Source organism: Anser cygnoides, chromosome 1 (genome assembly GCF_040182565.1).
Source record: "Anser cygnoides isolate HZ-2024a breed goose chromosome 1, Taihu_goose_T2T_genome, whole genome shotgun sequence".
NCBI classification, from domain to species: Eukaryota; Metazoa; Chordata; class Aves; order Anseriformes; family Anatidae; genus Anser; species Anser cygnoides.
The window spans coordinates 56,867,823-56,886,544 of NC_089873.1; the positions used below are offsets into that span (position 1 = coordinate 56,867,823).

Sequence of the window (18,722 nt, forward strand, 5' to 3'; positions counted from 1 at the left end):
AGCATCCTCAAGGCTCGAGTTCCCTCTGGTGGCTCTGAACATTTATTCCACTAAGGCAGCCTGTGTTGTGCGCTCCTGGGGTTGGATTTTTGTTTTATTTGTGTCGTTTTTTTTTTTTCTCTGCAGGCTCAAGGGCTGTGCGAAAGTCCCCAGTGCAGAGTAATGCATTTTGCCTCCTGAAACACTTAGACAGTAAGGAGGGATGAGCAAAGTGCAGCTTCGAAGCACAAAAGAACAGCTCATAAACCACCCACCCCCTCTTCCACACCTCCCACAAAGGGCTGAGGATACATTTATTTCCTCTCTCCCTCCAGGCAGTGAAGCGAGGGTACCAATACCAGCTTTTATTTTAATACAAACTAAAAGCTTTCGGGGATTAAAGAAACACTGAAGTGACACAACAGTGAGGCATCCAAGGGGAAGCCTGGCTGCCCCAAACCACGGTTAAAGGGGCCCCAGGCTGTTTGGCTCCCCAAGGAAAAGCTTCTTCCAGGCGCCAGCACCAACCCCACAGGGCTCTTGTCAGGCAGCCACCCCTGTCTCTTCCCTCCTGGGTGCGGGACTTCGGGTCAGGTCACTTGATGCGGTAGAGGACCTTGCGCTGCATGCGGTGCTGGATCTCCCCCCGCCGCATCATCAGCTGCAGCACCTTGTAGATGGCGTGCTCAGGGTATTTCTGGAGAGGGAGAGAGCAGGGTGAGAGAAACTGGCAGGGAAAAGCTCACCGCAGCCCAGCAGAAAGCTGCCACAATCGCTAATGCGGGGCTGCGGTCTTCCCCAGGGCAGCAGCCTGGGGAGCCTGGTTTCACGGCCCAGCCCTGTCCCACCTGCCACATGAAGTCCTGGACGATGCTGTGCTCCGACACCTGCGAGCCGATGGCAAAGCGGCGCTTGAGCTGCTTTTCAATGCGGGACAGCATCTCTTGGTCCTCCTGCGTCGTGAAGCCTTCCGCCCCTGGGGGGAGAGGTTGCGTGAGCTCTCTGTGCCACCCAGACATCATTCTCCAAGTCAGAGCGCCCGTCTCCCACCCCACATGCACGTCTCAGTGATCTTTAGGGAAACTGTAAATAAAGGCATCACCACCCATCCTCACCTGACAGGCTGCCCGACATGGCTGCATCAAGCGTGGACACCTGGAAGAGCCTCAAGGCCTCCTCAACATCTGCCTCGGTGGCAAAGGGCTGCAGCTTCATCTTGCTGAGGGACTCCGCAATGCGCACGATGGCCTCCAGCTGCCTGCAAGAGGACGGGGATGTTCCTTGCCTTCTACCGGGGCTACAGGGGGTCTTCTTCCCACCACCACCCACCCCACTCAAAGCACCTCCAGTGCTGCCCCATTCACAGGGGGCTCTCCCGAGCACCCCGCTAACACCCCCCAGCGTTATCCTAGGTGATGGTGACTCGATCCCAACCCCAAGGGTTTGGGTGGGTGATGGCAGCTCTCCCCTCCCCGGGTAGAGCCGGGCCCCGGGGCGCTCACCGGACGGTGATGGGGATGCTGGAGCGGCGGTCGCTCTCCTGCTCGTGCTGGCGGCTGCCGCTCCGCATCAGGATGTAGCGGTTCTTCAGCTTCTCCGCCGCTGCCGCCGAGAGCCGGGGGCCACATTTCCTGCGGGAAGGGACAGGGGACGTGGCACTGCTGGGAAGGTGCCCCGCGCAGGGTGTCCCTCGTGTGCCCAGAGCCAGGAGCTCGGCTGCCCCGCTGCGAGGCAGGGCTCGAGCAGCACGGTGTGACCCAGTCACTCACGTGCGGCAGAAGGAGATGAGCTTCTTCAGCTTGTTCAGTTCGATTTCGCCCTCCACGGCCTGGGTCTGCGTCAAGGCGCTGACGTGTAAGGACATCACGTGCTTGGCCAGTGTCTAGGAGAGCAGGGGGTAGTCAGACAGCAGAAAACCTTCTTCTGACCCGACCACGGCATGCCACCCTCCCAAAAAACAGGGTGGCAGCTTGGCTTGGCTTGTCACAGGGCCAGGGCAGCAGCCCTGTGAGCACAGCATCTCAGAAGCTCTGTCCCCATGAGGTGGAGGTAACAGTGCTTCAGAGCACCAAGGGGGACCAATCTTTGCTGGCACTGAATAAAGCATCCCCGTGACCCAACCCAGCAAACTGTGCCCAGTTCTGGTGGCAGAGAGACACAAGGCAGGCTGAAGGCTTGCCTTGCTGGCATTGGACAAGGCAGAGACCTTGCTTTGCTTCTTCCCCAGGTTCTCAGCCCCCACACTACAGCTGTGTAAGTTCCCAGTTATTTGCCCTGCTGCTGATCCCATTACACTGATGGCACCACAAGAGCCAGCACTCCCCAACCCACCACGTCTCGCTCCTCGTTGTGCTCATCCTTGACAATGAAGATCATGTCAAATCGGGACAGGATGGTAGGCATGAAGTCAATGTTCTCCTCGCCTTTGGTCTCATCCCAACGCCCAAAGACGGAGTTGGCAGCTGCAAGCACCGAGCAGCGGGAGTTCAGTGTAGTTGTGATGCCTGCCTGCAGGGAAAGAGAAATGGACAGGGTCAAGGTCACATCCACAAAACAGCAGGACTAGAAGGCTATTAACTCATAGGAGGAGCTCTGAAGCAGTTCGCAAGGACTCATCCTCAAGCATTTAAATAAAGCCCTTTTAAGCAGGGCCCAATTGCTCTGTAATGGTTCCACACTGAAGAGGGTAATCGCAGGAGCTGCATGGGGCTGGACCCACATCAGGAGGAAGACTGGCTTCTGCTGAGACCCAAGCACCGAGTCACTTCATTTAAAACCTCACGTCAAGGGTAAAGACATACAAGACTACCCTCAAGTTTGCAAGTGGAGCCAGAAACTGAGGTTGAGTGCCCTTGGGCACTGAGGGGAAGTGCCCAGGTCGTTGCTGCCACAAGACTTGGAGAAGTGATGCTGGAAAGAAGAGCTGTAGGAGTGTGCCTGAGATATAAAAGGGTCTCACAAAGGGAATATCTGATGGATGAGATGGCTGGAGATCCAGCAGTTGAACATCTCTTTGTGGTAAGCAAGCGTGACCAGCAAGAACAAGTTGTGGTGGCTGTTCTCTTACAAGGGACTGAATAGCTCAGGGGTGAGCCGGAGGGAAGAGGAAGGAGGGATGCTGTAAGAAAACAAGTTGGACAGTGGAAATGAACTGAAACCAGATTTAAGAGAGGATCTGGCACCAGGATGCCAGGCAATTTCCGTAGAAGGCTTCTCACCTTGGCAATGGAGATGGTCTGCTGCTCCATGGCTTCATGGATGGCCACGCGGTCATCCTCCCGCATCTTCTCACACAAGGTGGAAAATGAGGCAGGGGGAGAAAATAAAAATAAGAGCCACAGTCAGTTACCTCTGGTGAACTTCAACTGAGCGCTGGGCCCCACACACCCCCCGTTACCTTGTCAAACTCATCGATGCACACCACTCCGCCGTCCGCCAGCACCATGGCTCCTCCCTCCATGAAAAAGCTCCTCGAGGACGGGTCACGGATGACCGAGGCCGTCAGACCAGCAGCGCTGCTGCCTTTCCCTGAGGTGTACACCTGGGTGTGTGGGACGAGGAAGGGGACAGCACATCAGCCACCACAGCACCTGGGAGCCCATGACCGCAGCTGGGGAGCGAGACAGCCCCGCACCATGGCCAGAGCTGCTGGAGGAAGGGCAAAGCCCTGGGGGAAAACCCCTCAGCACATGCCAAAAGCACGCAGAACAAGATTACTGTGCAGTCCCAAGCCTCGGACTAAGCAGTTGTGATGCACTCGAGGGCTTGTAGACACACAAATACAGGTATTAAGCACAGAGCGATTCATTGTTTGGTGGGCTGCTGCATTAGCTTTGTTTTCCCCCCCGAGGAAACAACGCAGTCAGAGGCTGACTTTAATGGAGGCTACAAGAAAACAAAACACAGCTGAAAATATAATTTCATGCCTGGGCTCAGGCTGGAGCTCCGTGCCCGAGAGGCAGGCAGCGTCATTTGTCCTGGCCAGCCAGCCTCTCTGCTGATCAAGGCTCAAAAACAAACAGCAGCATCGGTCACATCTTTGGACGTCTGCAGAGAGCCCGGCTCACATTGTAATGAAAGGCATTACTTGTTTCCCCTTCCCTCCCTCATCTCCTGTCCTGTACCCCACCTTCTGCCAGCACCAGAGGCTGCAGTTCACACCTCCACCAGCTACTCTAGCTGGAGACGCATCGACAGGTATCTGCTGGGATCATGGTCTTCAGTGCTACGTGGGGAGGAGAAGGAAGAAGTGAGGTACACCGTGAGCAGAGACCTCAAATCACCTACCCCAATGGGTGAACACTTCTCTACAAACTTCAGCAGCTGGGATTTGGCCGTACCAGGGTCACCCAGCATCAGCAAGTTGATGTCTCCTCGGCGGGTCAGCCCATCCGGGAGCCTAGAGCAGCAGGGTGCAGGGAAGAGATGGTGGAGACACGGTGAGCCTTTATTTCAGTAAAAACACATTGTGACAAGTTGCGAGATGCTGATAGCACTGCCTGAAGACTGAGCAAGGGCTCTGTGCCCTGAATGACTTTTTTCTCCCCACCTCTTGCGAGAGCCTCCAAACAAGAGGCAAGCAATGGCCTTCTTGATGTCAGCGCTGCCGTAGATGGAGGGCGCGATGCTCTTGGCTATCGTCTCGTAGATGTTGGGCATGGCAGCGAGGCAACGAAGTTCCTCCTCTTCCTGAGGGGTCACCGAGCCAGCAAAACTGTGTCCTATGTGGGGAAGGACAGAATGACAGTGAACAAATGGATCTTGTAAAGAAAGAGACACTGTATCCCTCAAACCCACTGCCACCAAAAGCCCTTTTGCATCATGCCAAATGCCACCAGGTCTGAAGGGTGGAAAGAGCAAGCATTTGCTATCCCAGCAAAACATGCTTTGTGCTTCCAGGCTGGGTGAAGGAAGGAGAAGGAAAGAAGAAAAGCAAGGATCTTGGGCAAAGCAGTTAGGAGGAACAAGAGGGAGAAATTACGTCAGGAGCACGTTTTAAATGCATAGCTCAATTTTAACCATTGACTTCAGCCCAGATTCTCTGGGATGGCTTAGTGAATTCCCACTGAGATCAATAAGATGAAAGTACTTAAATACCCTGGAGGACTCAGGCTGAAGCCTCCTCATTTAATATCTCTGAAACAAAGTCACACAGGACACTTGAGTTTACAGCACCCAGGGGAAGCCAGACCTCCTAGACAGGACTGAACCTTTCACTATATAAGCAAAAGAGAAGAACCCAGGCTGTGATTTCGTACACACCTCGCTGAGGGACTGCCCCGTTCAGGAAGGGGGTTCTCCCAACACCAGGCTATCCCCAAAGACGAGGCAGGTGCCAAAAGCAGCCCTCACCTGAGCCCTCCATGTCCACCTGGATGCCCACCACGCGGATGTAAGCGCTTCGGATGCCCACACCGACGTTGTCCCGACTCTTGTTCTTGCTCTGGGCAGACTTCTTGATGGAGTAAATGCCCATGATAGTGACTCTGTTGCCTGGGACAACTTTGTCACACAGGTACCTAAGAGGAGAAAGGTGAAAGCAAAGGATGGTGGTGAGGAAAAGGATGGTCCCACCAACAACCATTAGCCCCTCTCTTTCCAAACCCAGAAGAATCTGGAGGCCCAGCACTCAGCAGTGTGGGCTGCCAAAAGAGAAGTCAGGGCTAAACTGAGAAATGCCAAGGGAAGGACAAGCCAGTCTACAGCTCTTGACACTTCTTGGTGAGGCTCCCATCTGAGGCTGGGGTCACATCACACGTGATCCAGCCTGGCTGAGAAACACCAGCCACGGGAGGAAGCAAACAAGCAGAGATCAATGCCACCAAAATCACCCTGAGATCACTGTCAGCACGGCCACAGCCCGCCCGCAGACCCTGCTGTTACCTGTCGCAGTACAGCTGCAGGTGCCGGGGCATCTCCCCGTGCGGCACGGCGTCGGGGGACTCCTGCAGCTTCAGGACCTGGAAGTCCACGCACTTGCACTTATCTGGCATGATGAAATAGGGGTCCAGTGGGCACTTCGGGCGGCCGGCCTGTTCTCTGTGTGGAGAGATCAATCGGGAAAGTCAGCTGGGGGCTGGCACTTGTAGAAGGGACAGCAGTCACAGCCGAGAGCAGCCCACCTCTCCCAGGTCAGAAAGACACTGCCACCAGAGCAAAGGCTCACCAAACCCTCTGTTTCACCTCCAGCAGTTGCCAAAAGCAGGTACTGAGGTCAGAGTATCGGAACAAGCCAAAGACACGGCGATGCTTCCCCTGCATACTCTCCCAGCCACCTCCCTCTCCCCTGCTAGCTACAAGCAAGGAGGGAGCTAATTCACTAATTACGCAGAAGATAACAGCATAGACTCAATGACTTGACAGGACATATTTCTTTATAACCTCACACACGAGGCAAATGTTAAGTGGTTCGTGGTGAGAAAGCAATTAGCAGCGTGACAAGGCTGCCATCAACCTCCGAGTCTCTCGAGATGCCGGCTCGGCGTAGCTGCCTTGTGAGGCTACAAGCTCTCGGGGACGAGGAGCACCTCTGCATCCTGCTGGCTCCTCCGTATGCTGCTGTCAGCACCCGACTCCATGCAAGCAGCAGCAGGGCTTTTTGGGGGGATGGCACAAGGGAGAAAAGGCCTGATGAGCGTCAGCCCCGCCGCACCAGAGCTGTGCTGACCCACTTGTGCAGCCAAGGATCGGGAGCCAGGAGTGATGCCTATCCCAAAGACCGCTCAGGCTGCATCAGAGATAAGGCAAAGGAAATAAATACTGGCAGGCACGAGTTCAAAGGCACAATCCATCAGGCTCAGCTAGCGTGAGAGCTGCAGCACAGCAGCAGCCTAATGCTCATGGTTCACGCAGGCATCAAAAGCTGTAAAGCAGGATTTGGAAGTTAGTGGCAAAGCATCCTTACAGAATTTGATGAAAAGCCCACCAGGGAGGGGGGAACGTGGAAGCAAGGAGTTTGAGTAAGACAAAAACTTACTAAGGAAGCCAGGACAGGAGCTTAAAGCAGTATTATGGGGCAACTAGAGGCAGGAACAAACCCTTAGGTACAAAGGGCAATAGGGGAACGCAAAGTTAGGCAGCAGATGGCTTAGGGAGTGATAACAAACAATCCCCATCACAGGAGATTTTAGCACAGCCAGACTCAGTGGAGAGCAAAGACAAAGCCACTATGAAATCTGGAAGGGGGACCTCCCGACAGCCACCAAAACTGCTTCACTAAGCCTGTGATAACCAGAAGCCAGCACAAGAGCCTGACAGGCAGAAGGGGTTTTTGTTCATTTTGTTTGTTAATGGAAGAGATCAAAGTGTGAAAGTGAAAAGGGCGAGGGAGAGGTCAAGAAGGAAAGCAGAAAACAGGCTTCTGTATCTGTAGCAACAGGGATGCTGGAAGCACTGGAAATGCAAGTATATAAAGGAAAGATCTTGTTTTCTGCAAGACAGGAACAAAACCCTGTGCAAAAGGAACTGGAGGAAGAGATGCAGCTTAAAAAGCATGCTGAAGTGAGATTTACATACATGTGAGAGTGCAGAGGCACCTCCACGTTACTGTATGCGGAAGCCCTCACAGGATGCTTTGGAACAACCTACTGAGGGAACCTCTGCTTTTTTTTTTTTTTTTCTTCAGAGAACCACTGGGTAATTTTATTCGAATATGATCTGTTCAGAAGTTGTGCTTGGAACCCAGTTGTGCTGGGACAGCAAGCCTTGAGAAACCAGTCTGGTCTCACAGGTGGCCCTGCTTTGAGCAAGAGGTTGCACTGAATACCTCCTGGGGTCCTTTCCCCCACCACCCTGCCACACGCAGCCCCAGGCCATTCCTTACGTGTTGCACTTCCTAGGGAGAGAATACCCCTCGAGGCCCGGGCGCACGGCGATGTTGTTGATGGTGTTCCGGCAGCTGCGGCACTGGATGGCTATTTTGGTGGCTTTGGCTCGCACGGGGGTTGCCGAAATTACGATCCCGGGGATCTTCACAAGGTGGGACATCTGGTCAGACTGAAAGGGAAAAGGTGAAGGGGAAGTGAGAAAAACACTTGGAAAATGGATAAGGAACTCAAGATGTCATGGAAACATTTTTTTCTTGGATACACTCCCCACATTTACAGGACTATAATACCAGAAAGAAATAGCCTGTGTTTCTTGATAGCGTATCTTGCTGTATAGTAGCATGGCGTGGTTGCATGACTTAAATTATGCTTATTTTAAAGCAAGAGAGGAAAGGACACTCGCTATATGCAGAACATCACTAACAGCAATGATGTCCCCATAACAAGACTAGGAATAACAGTTCTTTGCAGCCAGATTTAAGCTGCAGAAGTATCCTTAGCTTGTAAATTAGCGTACAACCCATACACTGAATTATGGAATTAAGCATCAAAGGCTTCCCCTGCAATCACACTCACACGGGGCGAGCCCTGCCACCTGCTGCCCACTGCTCCAGGCAGCAGCGAACCACCTCACCTTCAGGCTGCGGATGCTGGCTGCGTTGGCGTCTGATCTCAGCATGACCTGGACGTCCTGGAGGGTTTCCTCCCCCGAAGGACGAGGACGGGTGACCTCATCTGCAACCTCTTTTGCTGCTTCTTCCAGCTAGAAACGGAACAGCTCAGCTATTAGGAGGGTGTCATGGCGTGTAACCAGGGCTGCTCTCACGATGTGACAACGTCAGCACACCAAGCCGCCCAGTCCCTCCATCCTTACCAGCTGCAGGTGCTCAGCGGGCTGCTTGTACAGGTAGTCAGCGAGATCTTCATCGAAGCTGGCCAGGTCCTCCATCTCCACCTCCACCCAGTACTGACCCAGGTTGTAGTGCCGCTTGAGCTCATCCCTGCAAGGCAGCAAGCAGGAAAAGTTTGCGGGGCAGGAAGCACCAGGAACCCACAGGGACCCTGGGCTCTGCTGGGGAGGCTTCCGCTTGGAGGGAAGAGGGGGAAAATAGGGAGAGAATTAAGGGATGCCTGCAGGGATTTGGGGAAAGCTTTCACCCTAAAGGCTTTAAAGTGTGACAGTAGAGCAGGGACAGCAGCACTTGCAGCGGCACTGTGAGATACAGCGCTGGTTCATTAAAATAAGCCACATATACATATAAAAAGCACATATATATTAAAATAATAATTATTATAGGGGAGCGCCAGGGGTGCCGGCAGCACCTGTATTTGAAGGTGAAGCCGGTCCGGTCCGTGCCCACGCGGTACTGCCGCAGGAACTCCTTGAAGCGCCGCTGCAGCTGGGATTTCCGCACCTGCCCCTCGTCCGCCGCCGGCTCGCCGCCGAAGCTGTCGCTGTAGAAGATGCCGGGCTCGTCGAAGCCCGACATGGCGCCCACCAGCCCCGGGACCCCGCGCCCCGCGGTACCGCCGCGCCTTGGCTATTTCGCGGCAAAAAAAAAAAAGCGCGCGCCGCGGAGAGCTGGCGGGCACCCGCCCCCGGCCTCCGATTGGCCCGCCCGAGGCGCGCCGCCGCCCATTGGTCCAAAGCGCCCTCCCGCCCCGCCCTCGGCGGGAAGCGATTGGCCGCCGTTGCCGGGCGAGGTTTTGGCGCGAGAGGCTGGGGGAGAGGAGAGGGGGGAAGGCGAAATGGCGGACGGGCGGGACCATTGGCCCGGCGGGGGGGGGGCGGGACGGCGACGGCGGGTGAAACCATCTCGGGCGAGGGGCGCCTAATGGCGGCGGGGGGGCGTGGAGGGTGGTGGTGGGTAGTGGTGGGTAGTGGTGGTGGTGATGGTGATGGTGGGTAGTAAGGAAGTAGGTTTAGTCATAAAGAGGGACAAAGCTTCAGCCTCCAAAGGCTTTCTTAGGCCTGGCAGGACCATGGTGATCTATGTGGGATACCTTGGGGCCACTGGATAGGTGGAACTCTATGAATTTCAATAAATGGCTGTGTTTCAGTAGTTCTTTTGTGTGTGTTCTTGCTTTTCAGTATTTGGCTACCTGTTTTAAGAATTACCCGTTTATTTTCCTACCAGGAGTTAGCAAACGGGTCCAAAGGGAGAAGTAGTAATGGGGATTTTGGAAGGATACGGGGTGGGTGAGGACAGCACCAGCGCCTGTCCCGCTGGTGCTCCGCAGCAGGACCTGCCCTCGGTCATGGTTCTGCGCTGGGTGTCAGAGCAGCTCAGCAGGGCTACCTGTCTTTGGGATTAAAGTCACCGCTGGAGCAGGCAGCGCCATAGGGACAGGTTGATCACAGAGGCTTTCAGGCAGGAAGAGAGGAAAGGGCTGAGCTGAGAGGTTATGGCCATGTTGGCTCTGTAAAACAGCCCCTCCTGCAGAGACTCCTGGATTTGAAGACCCTTGTAAGCAGGCAGGGTGGTGGCTGGCCACCAACCCAAGCCTCCAGACCTCATACAGTAAAAAGGAGGAGAAGAGAGCTGCAAATACAGGCTGCTCCAGCAGTGCCACCTAGCTGGACTGCCTTCAGCACCGCCTCGTGTGCCAAATTCTGAGAGTGATTGGGGTTGGTGCGACTTCACCTAGGCGAGGGCATGCTGTTGCATGCTTGTTCCCCATTTAGCTGTCAGGTACGGTCAAAGCCTGGCATGCATTTGATTTCCGAGTGGTAAAAACATGCTTGCTTTTCTGATTCATGGGGAAGTTCTCACAAACGCAGCCTGGTTAATGAAGCCCTCAGCTGGCCGTGGCAAGGGAGAGCTGTCCTTTTTGGGACCAGCTGAAGGTCTCATCACATTTTTCTCTTAATAGGACAGCAGCCAGCTCTGACATCCAGTGTCTGCCCCTTAAAGATACTTTGTACAACCACAGAATTTCGTTCCATTTCTAGAAATGGAGACCGGCGTGTAGGAGATGAAGAAACCTGCCCCAGCTTGTACGACGGGTTATTGTTAGAACTGAGTGGGAACAAAGGCTGGCTCTGATAACTCCCACTTTCCTCTGTTGCCACGTCTGTGGAGGCAGCAGCTTCAAAAGACATAAAACAGGGAGGAAGGAAAGACACCTCCTTTCTTCCCAGGCAAGGCTTTAACAATACGAAACATCAGGCTCAAAGACTTTACATTGAATTTTATTCTGTATATAAATTATATAATCAGACAAAAGAACAACACTGTCTCTTCAACAAGCATCATCTGCTTAAAAAAAAAAAAAAGGAAAAAAAAGAAAAAAAAGAAAATGATTGGAAAAAGATTTAACAAAGACCTGATAGTGTCATATAAAACAGTCTATAACCCACGGCAGCTGCGCGGCTCCGCAGAAACAGTGATCACAGTATTATCTAGCAGTATGAAATATTGAGCAAACAGAGCTCCGGGGAACTGCTCATTTCTGAGTCAAGACAGGTGTCAAAGCTGCATTTCTGATCCTGATCCTGTAGGATTTTTGCAGATACGCTGCAAAGCAACCACAATTCTTGGCCATCATTTTTAGGCCTTTCCTGCCCTTGGTTCTGGTAATAAAGTTAGTCTCCGAGGAGAGCTCACACCAAGCACAGGAAAGACTTTGCCTGAACCCCCGTGCAGCACTCTCTGCTTTCTGTGGAGAAAGGTCTCCAAATATTAGTGGCAGAGCCAAGATCACAGTACCCAGTCGAGGGGGATTTCTCTCAAAGGACTGGGGAAGATGGATTAGTTTAGGGTGAGGGAAGGCACGAAGGGAAGGTGAAGGTCCAGCATGTTCACATAGCAAACAAGCCCACAGCGACTGTCGTGACTATGAAGCCGAGCGCGAGGATCCACCGCATGAGGGGAGAGGTGGCCACCAGGTCTGTCTGGCTCCTGCTTGTCCTCTCACTTTCTTTCCCAGGCGCTGGACCTAGAGCAAGCAGGGAAAATAACACAGATGAGGATGGGCTGAGGCAAGTCGATGCTGGTGTGCCGGGGCAGACCCTGCTGGAGCCATCGAGGGGAGGAGGAGAGGGCCCAGAGCCCTGTGAGGCAGGGGGAAACAGCGGCAGCAGGTTCTGCTCTCTCAGGGCAGGTGAGCCAGGGAAGCAATCGACTTGACTTGGGCATCACAAGGCTCACAACCCCTCTGCCTGTACTTGGATACTGGCCTCTTTCTTCCCTTGCCTCCTCTCTGACTTGTAAATGCTCTGCCCAGCTCCTCAAGGGACTCATTCAGACCCTTGATATGTGCAGAAGACAGACAAATAAATTAAGACCGAATTTTAAAAGGCATTTTGTCTCCTGTTTCCCATTTGTTAGGCATTTTATGGCCTTAAACAGGTAGTCCTTAGCACACCAGACAAATACTTGTCCCAGTACACCCTCATCCAACACCAAGTGCTTTTGAAAATCTTATCTCTGAGGGCCTATTGGGAAAGGAGCAGCAAAGATTCACAGGGAACTTTTACTGCCCTTCTCAAAGAACTTGCTCTAAGGTTCATTGTCTGGTGATGCGCAAGACCAGGATGCTTTTCATTCTTTGCCATGGGAAAACTGCTTCAATCCAGTATGCACTGAAAAAATCTCCCTTTTGGTTTCAGAATGGGTAGGTCATAAGGGCTTTCTTATGGGAAGCACACATTATCAGGGAAACCAGCCTCTTCTGTAAACATCTGAGCCTGCTCCTACTCAGTCGGCAAATCTGACTGCATAAAAAGGGATTGCCTCAGTTGCTCGGGCTATACCCAGTTCATGATCAGCACTTGCCAGTAGATGGAGCTTTTTTTTTTTTTGCAAAACTGAGCGACAGCCTGTTTTCACCAGGTAGGTCTGAGTTGGTTACTGTTTACCATCCAGAACCATGCTCATTATAAACCCTGCGCGCTTTCAGGAGCTGTCTTGAATAAATACGCCTGAAAGGCAGGAAAATGACCAGAGAAAATTTAGTCCAAAAGGACGGGCCATTGGGCAAGGCTGCGTGTATGGAAGAACCCTCTTTCAGCACCTCAACTGATATGCTGGGCCCCAAACTGCAGTCTTTGCTTCAGTGAACTCAAGGCCAGGTTTCCCTGTGGCTGAAACTCATGTGGTTAATGAGTTGCTAAAACCTTAGAGAAGGAGAGCAGAGTGTCTTCTTGTACAGCTCCCTCATTGACACTATTTCTGGAGAGCCCATGTATGTCATCCATGCTCAGTCATGTCTAGAAGAAGCTTTGCCCATACCGATGCCTGCCGTTGCACTATGTACTGACTGCTGGTGAAGAGGTGGGGCAAGCATCTCACACATATTTCTCAGTGGCTTTTACAAACAGAAGCAGAGGAGAACAAAACTACAAGGGTAATGCTAAGCTACAGCCTTTCAAAATGTCTTACCGTGCTCATATGATTTGTTAATGCTCCTAGCACGAAGCTCTGCCTTTGACTGCACAAGGTGACCGTTTTCCTGGCTTTTAGACACCAGCTCCTGCAGCGCCTCAAACACCTGAGAAGAAGGAACAGTGTCTCATTATGTGGTCTCATTATCTGCTCTTTGGCTTTCACTGGTCCCCTTGCCCCTGCCCCAGGCACTTTAGGAACCAAAGGAACCTACAAGCTTCCAACCCAAGTCTCCAGCACTTTTTGCCCAGAACAAAATCTGACTGTGGGGGTCTGCCTGTTCACTTTACAGGTTTCCCCTGAAGCTTCCAGCTCAGGTGAAGGTTACTGTCCCTGTTCTGATGGGGAGGAAAGCAAGGTATACCTGTGCAGCTAGTCAAAATACACAGACCTGTCAAGCTGCATTACAGAGGAAGGACAGAAAGGTGTTGACCTCTACTCCCGGTATAAGCCCTCATTCATATCTGAATAATAGCACATGGAAGAGCCTGAATTCAAATGCCAGAGGAGGGAGAAGAGCCCCTCAGAGACCAGTTGCTTGCTAGGCTCCCAGTCTGGACAAGCATAGCCATCCAACTCCGACTAGGTTGCCATAACCCACAGCTTCCCTTAGGCTCCACAGCAGAAATACCGGCTTTGCCATTCCCCTGTAGCTGTTATTTGAGAGAAGGTGTGGGCAGACAGGGCTGGCTGGTTGTTACTCACCTGTATATTTAACAGGAATGCTTTCTTGGCCTCCTCCAAGACTCTTTTCTTAGTAGCAAGGTCCATCTCAAGGGCATTCATGCGGGACCGATAGAGCTGTTTGAACTTGGTGGCGTTGGAGACTCCGTCGAAGGTGAAGAAAGCCAGCCCTTCCCCAGTGCTGGGCAGCTGGAGAGCCTTTTGGGCAATTTTCTTCAACACCTGCCCCCCAGACAGGTCTCCCAAATAGCGAGTGTAGGCATGGGCCACCAGGAGCTCTGGATAGTTCCTGCCGACGTAGTGGAGCCTTTCAACGTATTTCTGAGTAGCCTCAGGACATGGGATCTCTTCCCTCCAGTTTCTGCCGTAGAAGTACTTCAAGTCTTCCTCCAGGGCAGCTTTCCGGTGCAGCTCCGCCGGAAAATAAACTGGGGCATAAGCAGGGTTGTCCTTGTTACGTTCAATCTCTTCCTCCAGAGCAGAGTAGATGAAGTACAGGGATGCTGTAACGAGCTGAAACAGAAGGAAGGGGATGAGATACAGGTGTATGTCTGTCTTCTTCAGGGTTTTGGGACAAATCCCACCAAGAAATAAGTTACTCATGTGCACACCCACTATTAATCACACACATCTGTTATGGTGCAGGTTTCCTATGTGGCAAACAGAGTTGCAAGGGACAGTGAGACACCAATCTAGCCCTTCCCATTCTTTAGGCAGCATCAGGTAAGACCGAAGCCATTTCCAGCAGATACTGGTCTTACCTGCCCTTAAAAGCTGCTGCTTTCACCTTCAACTTAAAGTCCTTGCAGCTTGATATAATGGAAACTAGAGCCTTATGAAACCATACAGTGGTCTATCCTCTTCATTCCCCCAGTCAATATGAAGAGTATTCCCAAAGGTACGTTGTTTGGTGCATTGTTAGAGTCTGAATGCTTCAAGATGTGGCTTTCTTTTGTGGGGCCCTGTGAGATGACGACCCACCCTGCTAATTTTGCAACCTATTTATCTGGCTGGCAGCCCACCAGCCTGGGAGTGGAGGCACCCCGGCTCTCCCATTCGGTCTTGGAAGTGGCGTTGCCTCTTGGTTACCCTGAGGACACAAGCTAAAAGGGGGCTGGAGGCACAGCCTGCCACTGAAAAACGCTTTTGTGAAGGATCGCTGTGAGGCTATGTGCTCATCCCTCTGTTTTGAAACCATTGTTATTGTTGTTTTTCCTAGCTTATGCGATATTTTCTTCTGTCTGCCAACTTTTCCACGTGGCATAAGACAATCTAGCTGTGTTCTTCCCTTCCCCGGGGGATTCTGTTTGCAGAAGCTGTATTCATATTTACACCTGCAACACCTCTTGCTTACACTGAAATCCCTTATTGACAGCAAGGGGTAAAACACGCAGGTATCATAGTACAGGTGAGTCAGGTTTGAAGAGGGATTACACTGATGTCAGGAGAGAAAGCAGCTTACTCTCCCACAAAGCTATCGGTTCTGCGGGACAGGAGGTGCCGTTTCAACTTTACGCCACTGTGTCAGCAAACAGGACTTTGATATACACACAGGCAGTGACTTGGTTGTGGAAACACATATTCAGATTCTAGGGAGTCATGCATCGGGGCTGATACATGGGGTTTGCCAAGAGGGTAAACAAAAAAAAAAAAAAAAAAAAGAGGTTTTTAAATGATAACCCATTTTCCAGCTTACTGGAAAAGAAACCAAATACAGGAACATTGCCTAACAAATTAAGAAAATTTAACTTGACCCGTTGTTTTTGGTGGCAGCCAGTGGGTCAGTGGGAAACGTGGCTTTGGAAAATTATCATTACTTTTTAAAGCCCGGTGTCATGTCTCACTTCCCCTGACAGTGTGTAAACAGTTTCTGGGAAACCGAGCTGTGCTCCTGAATCTTAGAGGCCTATTTCTGGCTTTTTTTTTTTTTTTTTGTTAATGCCAGCCTGTCTCAAATTCACTGCCTAACAAAAGCCGCGTTTCTAACAGCAGGAAGTCAGCACCTGTGATTGAATTCATGCTTGACTAGGTATCATGAATACAACCTGTCAGGAATAAGTGGTCTTTTGCCTATTCTTGTGGATTTATTTATCAAGGAGCGATTCAACAACAAAGTAATTAAGCCACAGGTCGGATTACTGGCTGTTATTTGCAAACCCATGCGTCAGTTCCTCTGGCCTGCCGGGAATTTCTAGCCCAGGTGTTTGCCTCGGTTTGGCTCATGGCTTTGTTATGTAGCTCAGATCCCAGGCATCCCCTATAGCCAGGTTAGACACAGACTAGTAGCTGCAAATAACTCTTAATATTTCAAGAAAAGCAACAGGCTCCTACCTGCTAGCAGCAGATACAGCTTGCTCAAGTTCAGTGCCTTTGAGCAATTTGTTCCTGATCTCAGCCTGCTATAACCCAAGTGACAACTAAACCACTGCAAGGTTTGGGGCCCGACTTGATCTCACAGCCTCACTTTATCGCTAGCCCACCATTATTTCTAGCTGTAACTGCTCAGGGTGCTCTAAATTTAGCGCGCTCCATTCTTGACGCTTAAGCCACTCGCATATCTGCACATTGTTACATCTCCATTAACCGCCTTTGCCACTAATTAACATGCAGGCATTTATGAAGACTCATAAAAGCAGTTAGATTAATCCCTTCAGTCTCACTGTCTTTTTTTCCTGCTTCAGCTCGGCTGCCCATCCCGAAAGGCACAGCCCTGCCTTGCATCCTGCAGGAGGGGCTGGTAGGATAGGAGGGTGCTGTGGCTTGTTTTGCACAGGAGATGCTGATGCTGCCCCCCTCCACCCTGCTTTAGTCCCCACGCATCCTGTCCCATCCAACAGCGTGCTTCCTGGTGAGGAAATCCCGTACCCGAGCTATGCTGCTCTGATGTTAATATCATACCTTAAACTCGTGGAGGGACACCTGCCCCTTCTGGAAGTTCTTCATGAAGGGTGTGTTCTCCGCCTGCTCGTGCACCTCCTTGGTGGCTTCCTTCAAGAGCTCCGACAGGTCCTGAGACATGCTGGGGAAAAGCAGCGGGACAGACATCAGAGTTGTGGCTCCCCTCCAGCAAAAACAGATCTCAGCTCTCTAGGAAAAGCGGGGAGCCTGGGGCGGCAGGAAAAGGAGCAGAGAGATCCCGAGAGCCAGGGACTGGGGTGCCAGCATCCCAGTCGCTGTCCGGAGCGGGGAATACTGACAGACTCCATCCAGAGGGGAGAGGAGGAGCAAGCTGCTCCCTGCAGAGCAGAAACAGGAACACCGTGCTTAAAAGCAGAAGGAGCAATGCACTACTCTTTCAGCTAAAACGTACCCTTTCTCCCTTGCCCCGCTCTCACCTTTCAGAGCTCTGTTTCTGGGAAGTTTCCATGTTTCTCCACGTCGTTTCCCTGCTGTTTGTTTTCTCCTGCTCGCGCTCCTCCTTCCCCTCTGCTCCCAGGACGGCGAGGCGTCTGAGCTGGGCAGCCCAGCTCCCGCATCCAGCTTTATACCGACGAGCCACGTGAGCAGCCGAACCGCTGACCTCAGTGTGAGCACAAACTTCTTGCAACACACTGCACTTCCCTTCCCAGCGTGGCTGTCGCCCTGCCTCGCCCCCCAGAAGGAGGCCAGCCTCGGAAGGCAGGAGGAAGTCACCCGATGCTTCGTGACAGCTCAGCGCAAACAAGAGGATGCCCGGCCACTTCTCCTTCCCCGGGGGGGGGCTCCTGGTGTTGGGGCGGCGGGGTTGGGCAAGGAGGGGTGGGTTTATGGGGGCAATGCCCGTGGCAGGGTGGGCAGCCGCCTCTCCCTACACCCATCTGTGTCCCAGCTGCGCCCTGCCTCTGGAGCTCACACTACATCTGTCCTAACCTGCTCTAGCAAGCCTCCGGTGCAAACGTTTCATTTCCCATGGCAGTGAGCATCTTCATAGCCTCTCACGTAACACAGAGCTTGCTGGCCACGGGATGAGGAGCTCTGCACAGTAGGACGCTGGGCTTTGCGCCAGTCCTGGGCACCCAGGGTGATGCAGGTGCTGTGGCACGTGCACCAGCTCGAGTCTGCAAGTGCCACAAGTACAGCTGCACAGCACCAGACCCTGCTGAATTCACCTTGTCTCCATGCACAGAGCCAGCACAGGTGTGCCTGCACCAACGCATGGAGAAATCCTTTCTGCTCTCCGGTATGATGGCAAAAATACCGTGTTTGTGTGGCAAGTGGCCCCTGCTGTTACCTCCTGAAACGCCCTGCACACGGTTGCGGTAACAGCAGGGGCCACTTGCCCACAGCAGCTCCATCTCCTCCACACCCAGATGGCTGGAAATAGCTGCTGTGTGTGGAGGACTGCAAAGATGTGGTGCGAGACTTGGGGTAAACTCTGAGGAAACGTGCAGAGATTTGCAAAGGCAAATAATTTCTGATTTAGCAAAGGAGAGTTGGTCAAGGCGCTGCTGCCAGTAGCTGGCTTCTCTGCTGTTTTGTCTGGTTCGGTGGTCGAGGAGGCAGCCAACAGATGAAGTGGGACCCTTCTTTTCCATCTGCAGCTCTGCTGGAAGCACAGCTAGCCGGGATGGAAGATGCATTGTCCAGCTGTGCTTTGGGAAAACACAAATTTTGTGTTCAAGCCAAAAGAGCGGGGCACTCAAAGCCAGCGCTGCAGCAGCGGGCACTGCCACCCAAGCCGTGCACCTCACGTGCTGCCTTGGCCCTACACTTACACCCCAGCTGCAGGGGGCTAGAAAACTGTCCCAGAGGAAACGTGCCCCACGCCTGGTTTGGGACCGGGGCAGACATCTGGTGAGCGGCGCAGGCTCAGGAAGGATTACTCAGCGCTTCCACCCTGACTCAGCCAGGCTTTTCCTGTAGGGCT

At 52.6% G+C, this 18,722-nt stretch overlaps 2 protein-coding genes across 2 annotated transcripts; both read right to left on the reverse strand.

Annotated features, from left to right (window-relative positions):
- Window positions 1-329: 329 nt before the first annotated feature.
- MCM5 (minichromosome maintenance complex component 5) lies at window positions 330-9,379 on the reverse strand. The gene is made up of 16 exons (XM_048048289.2): window positions 9,129-9,379; window positions 8,680-8,806; window positions 8,440-8,568; window positions 7,802-7,974; window positions 5,863-6,018; window positions 5,332-5,498; window positions 4,529-4,700; window positions 4,267-4,378; window positions 3,377-3,520; window positions 3,198-3,263; window positions 2,311-2,487; window positions 1,749-1,861; window positions 1,482-1,610; window positions 1,095-1,237; window positions 828-955; window positions 330-676 (listed from the first exon to the last, which is right to left on the reverse strand). The coding sequence occupies exons 1-16, from the start codon at window positions 9,293-9,295 to the stop codon at window positions 575-577; spliced, it is 2,205 nt and encodes a 734-aa protein (XP_047904246.2). The 5' UTR covers window positions 9,296-9,379; the 3' UTR covers window positions 330-574.
- Window positions 9,380-10,982: 1,603 nt separating this feature from the next.
- Window positions 10,983-17,370, reverse strand: HMOX1 (heme oxygenase 1). Its single transcript, XM_013181078.3, has 5 exons — window positions 17,212-17,370; window positions 16,775-16,895; window positions 13,898-14,389; window positions 13,190-13,298; window positions 10,983-11,744 (listed from the first exon to the last, which is right to left on the reverse strand). Exons 1-5 carry the CDS (start codon window positions 17,241-17,243, stop codon window positions 11,608-11,610), a joined length of 891 nt encoding a protein of 296 aa, XP_013036532.2. The 5' UTR covers window positions 17,244-17,370; the 3' UTR covers window positions 10,983-11,607.
- Window positions 17,371-18,722: the final 1,352 nt, after the last annotated feature.

Bases quoted from the DNA above. Each gene is read 5' to 3' on its own strand.
- MCM5 (XM_048048289.2), bottom strand. From the start codon at position 9,295: ATGTCGGGCTTCGACGAGCCCGGCATCTTCTACAGCGACAGCTTCGGC. The intron at 4,379-4,528 runs GTGGGGAGAAAA...CTGCTGCTCTAG, and splicing joins TTTGGAGGCTCTCGCAAGAG to GCTCCCGGATGGGCTGACCC. The intron at 3,264-3,376 runs GTAACGGGGGGT...TTGTGTGAGAAG, and splicing joins GCATCGATGAGTTTGACAAG to ATGCGGGAGGATGACCGCGT.
- HMOX1 (XM_013181078.3), bottom strand. From the start codon at position 17,243: ATGGAAACTTCCCAGAAACAGAGCTCTGAAAG. The intron at 16,896-17,211 runs GTGAGAGCGGGG...GCTTTTCCCCAG, and splicing joins CAGAAACAGAGCTCTGAAAG to CATGTCTCAGGACCTGTCGG. The intron at 11,745-13,189 runs GTAAGACATTTT...TGCTTGCTCTAG, and splicing joins TAACAAATCATATGAGCACG to GTCCAGCGCCTGGGAAAGAA.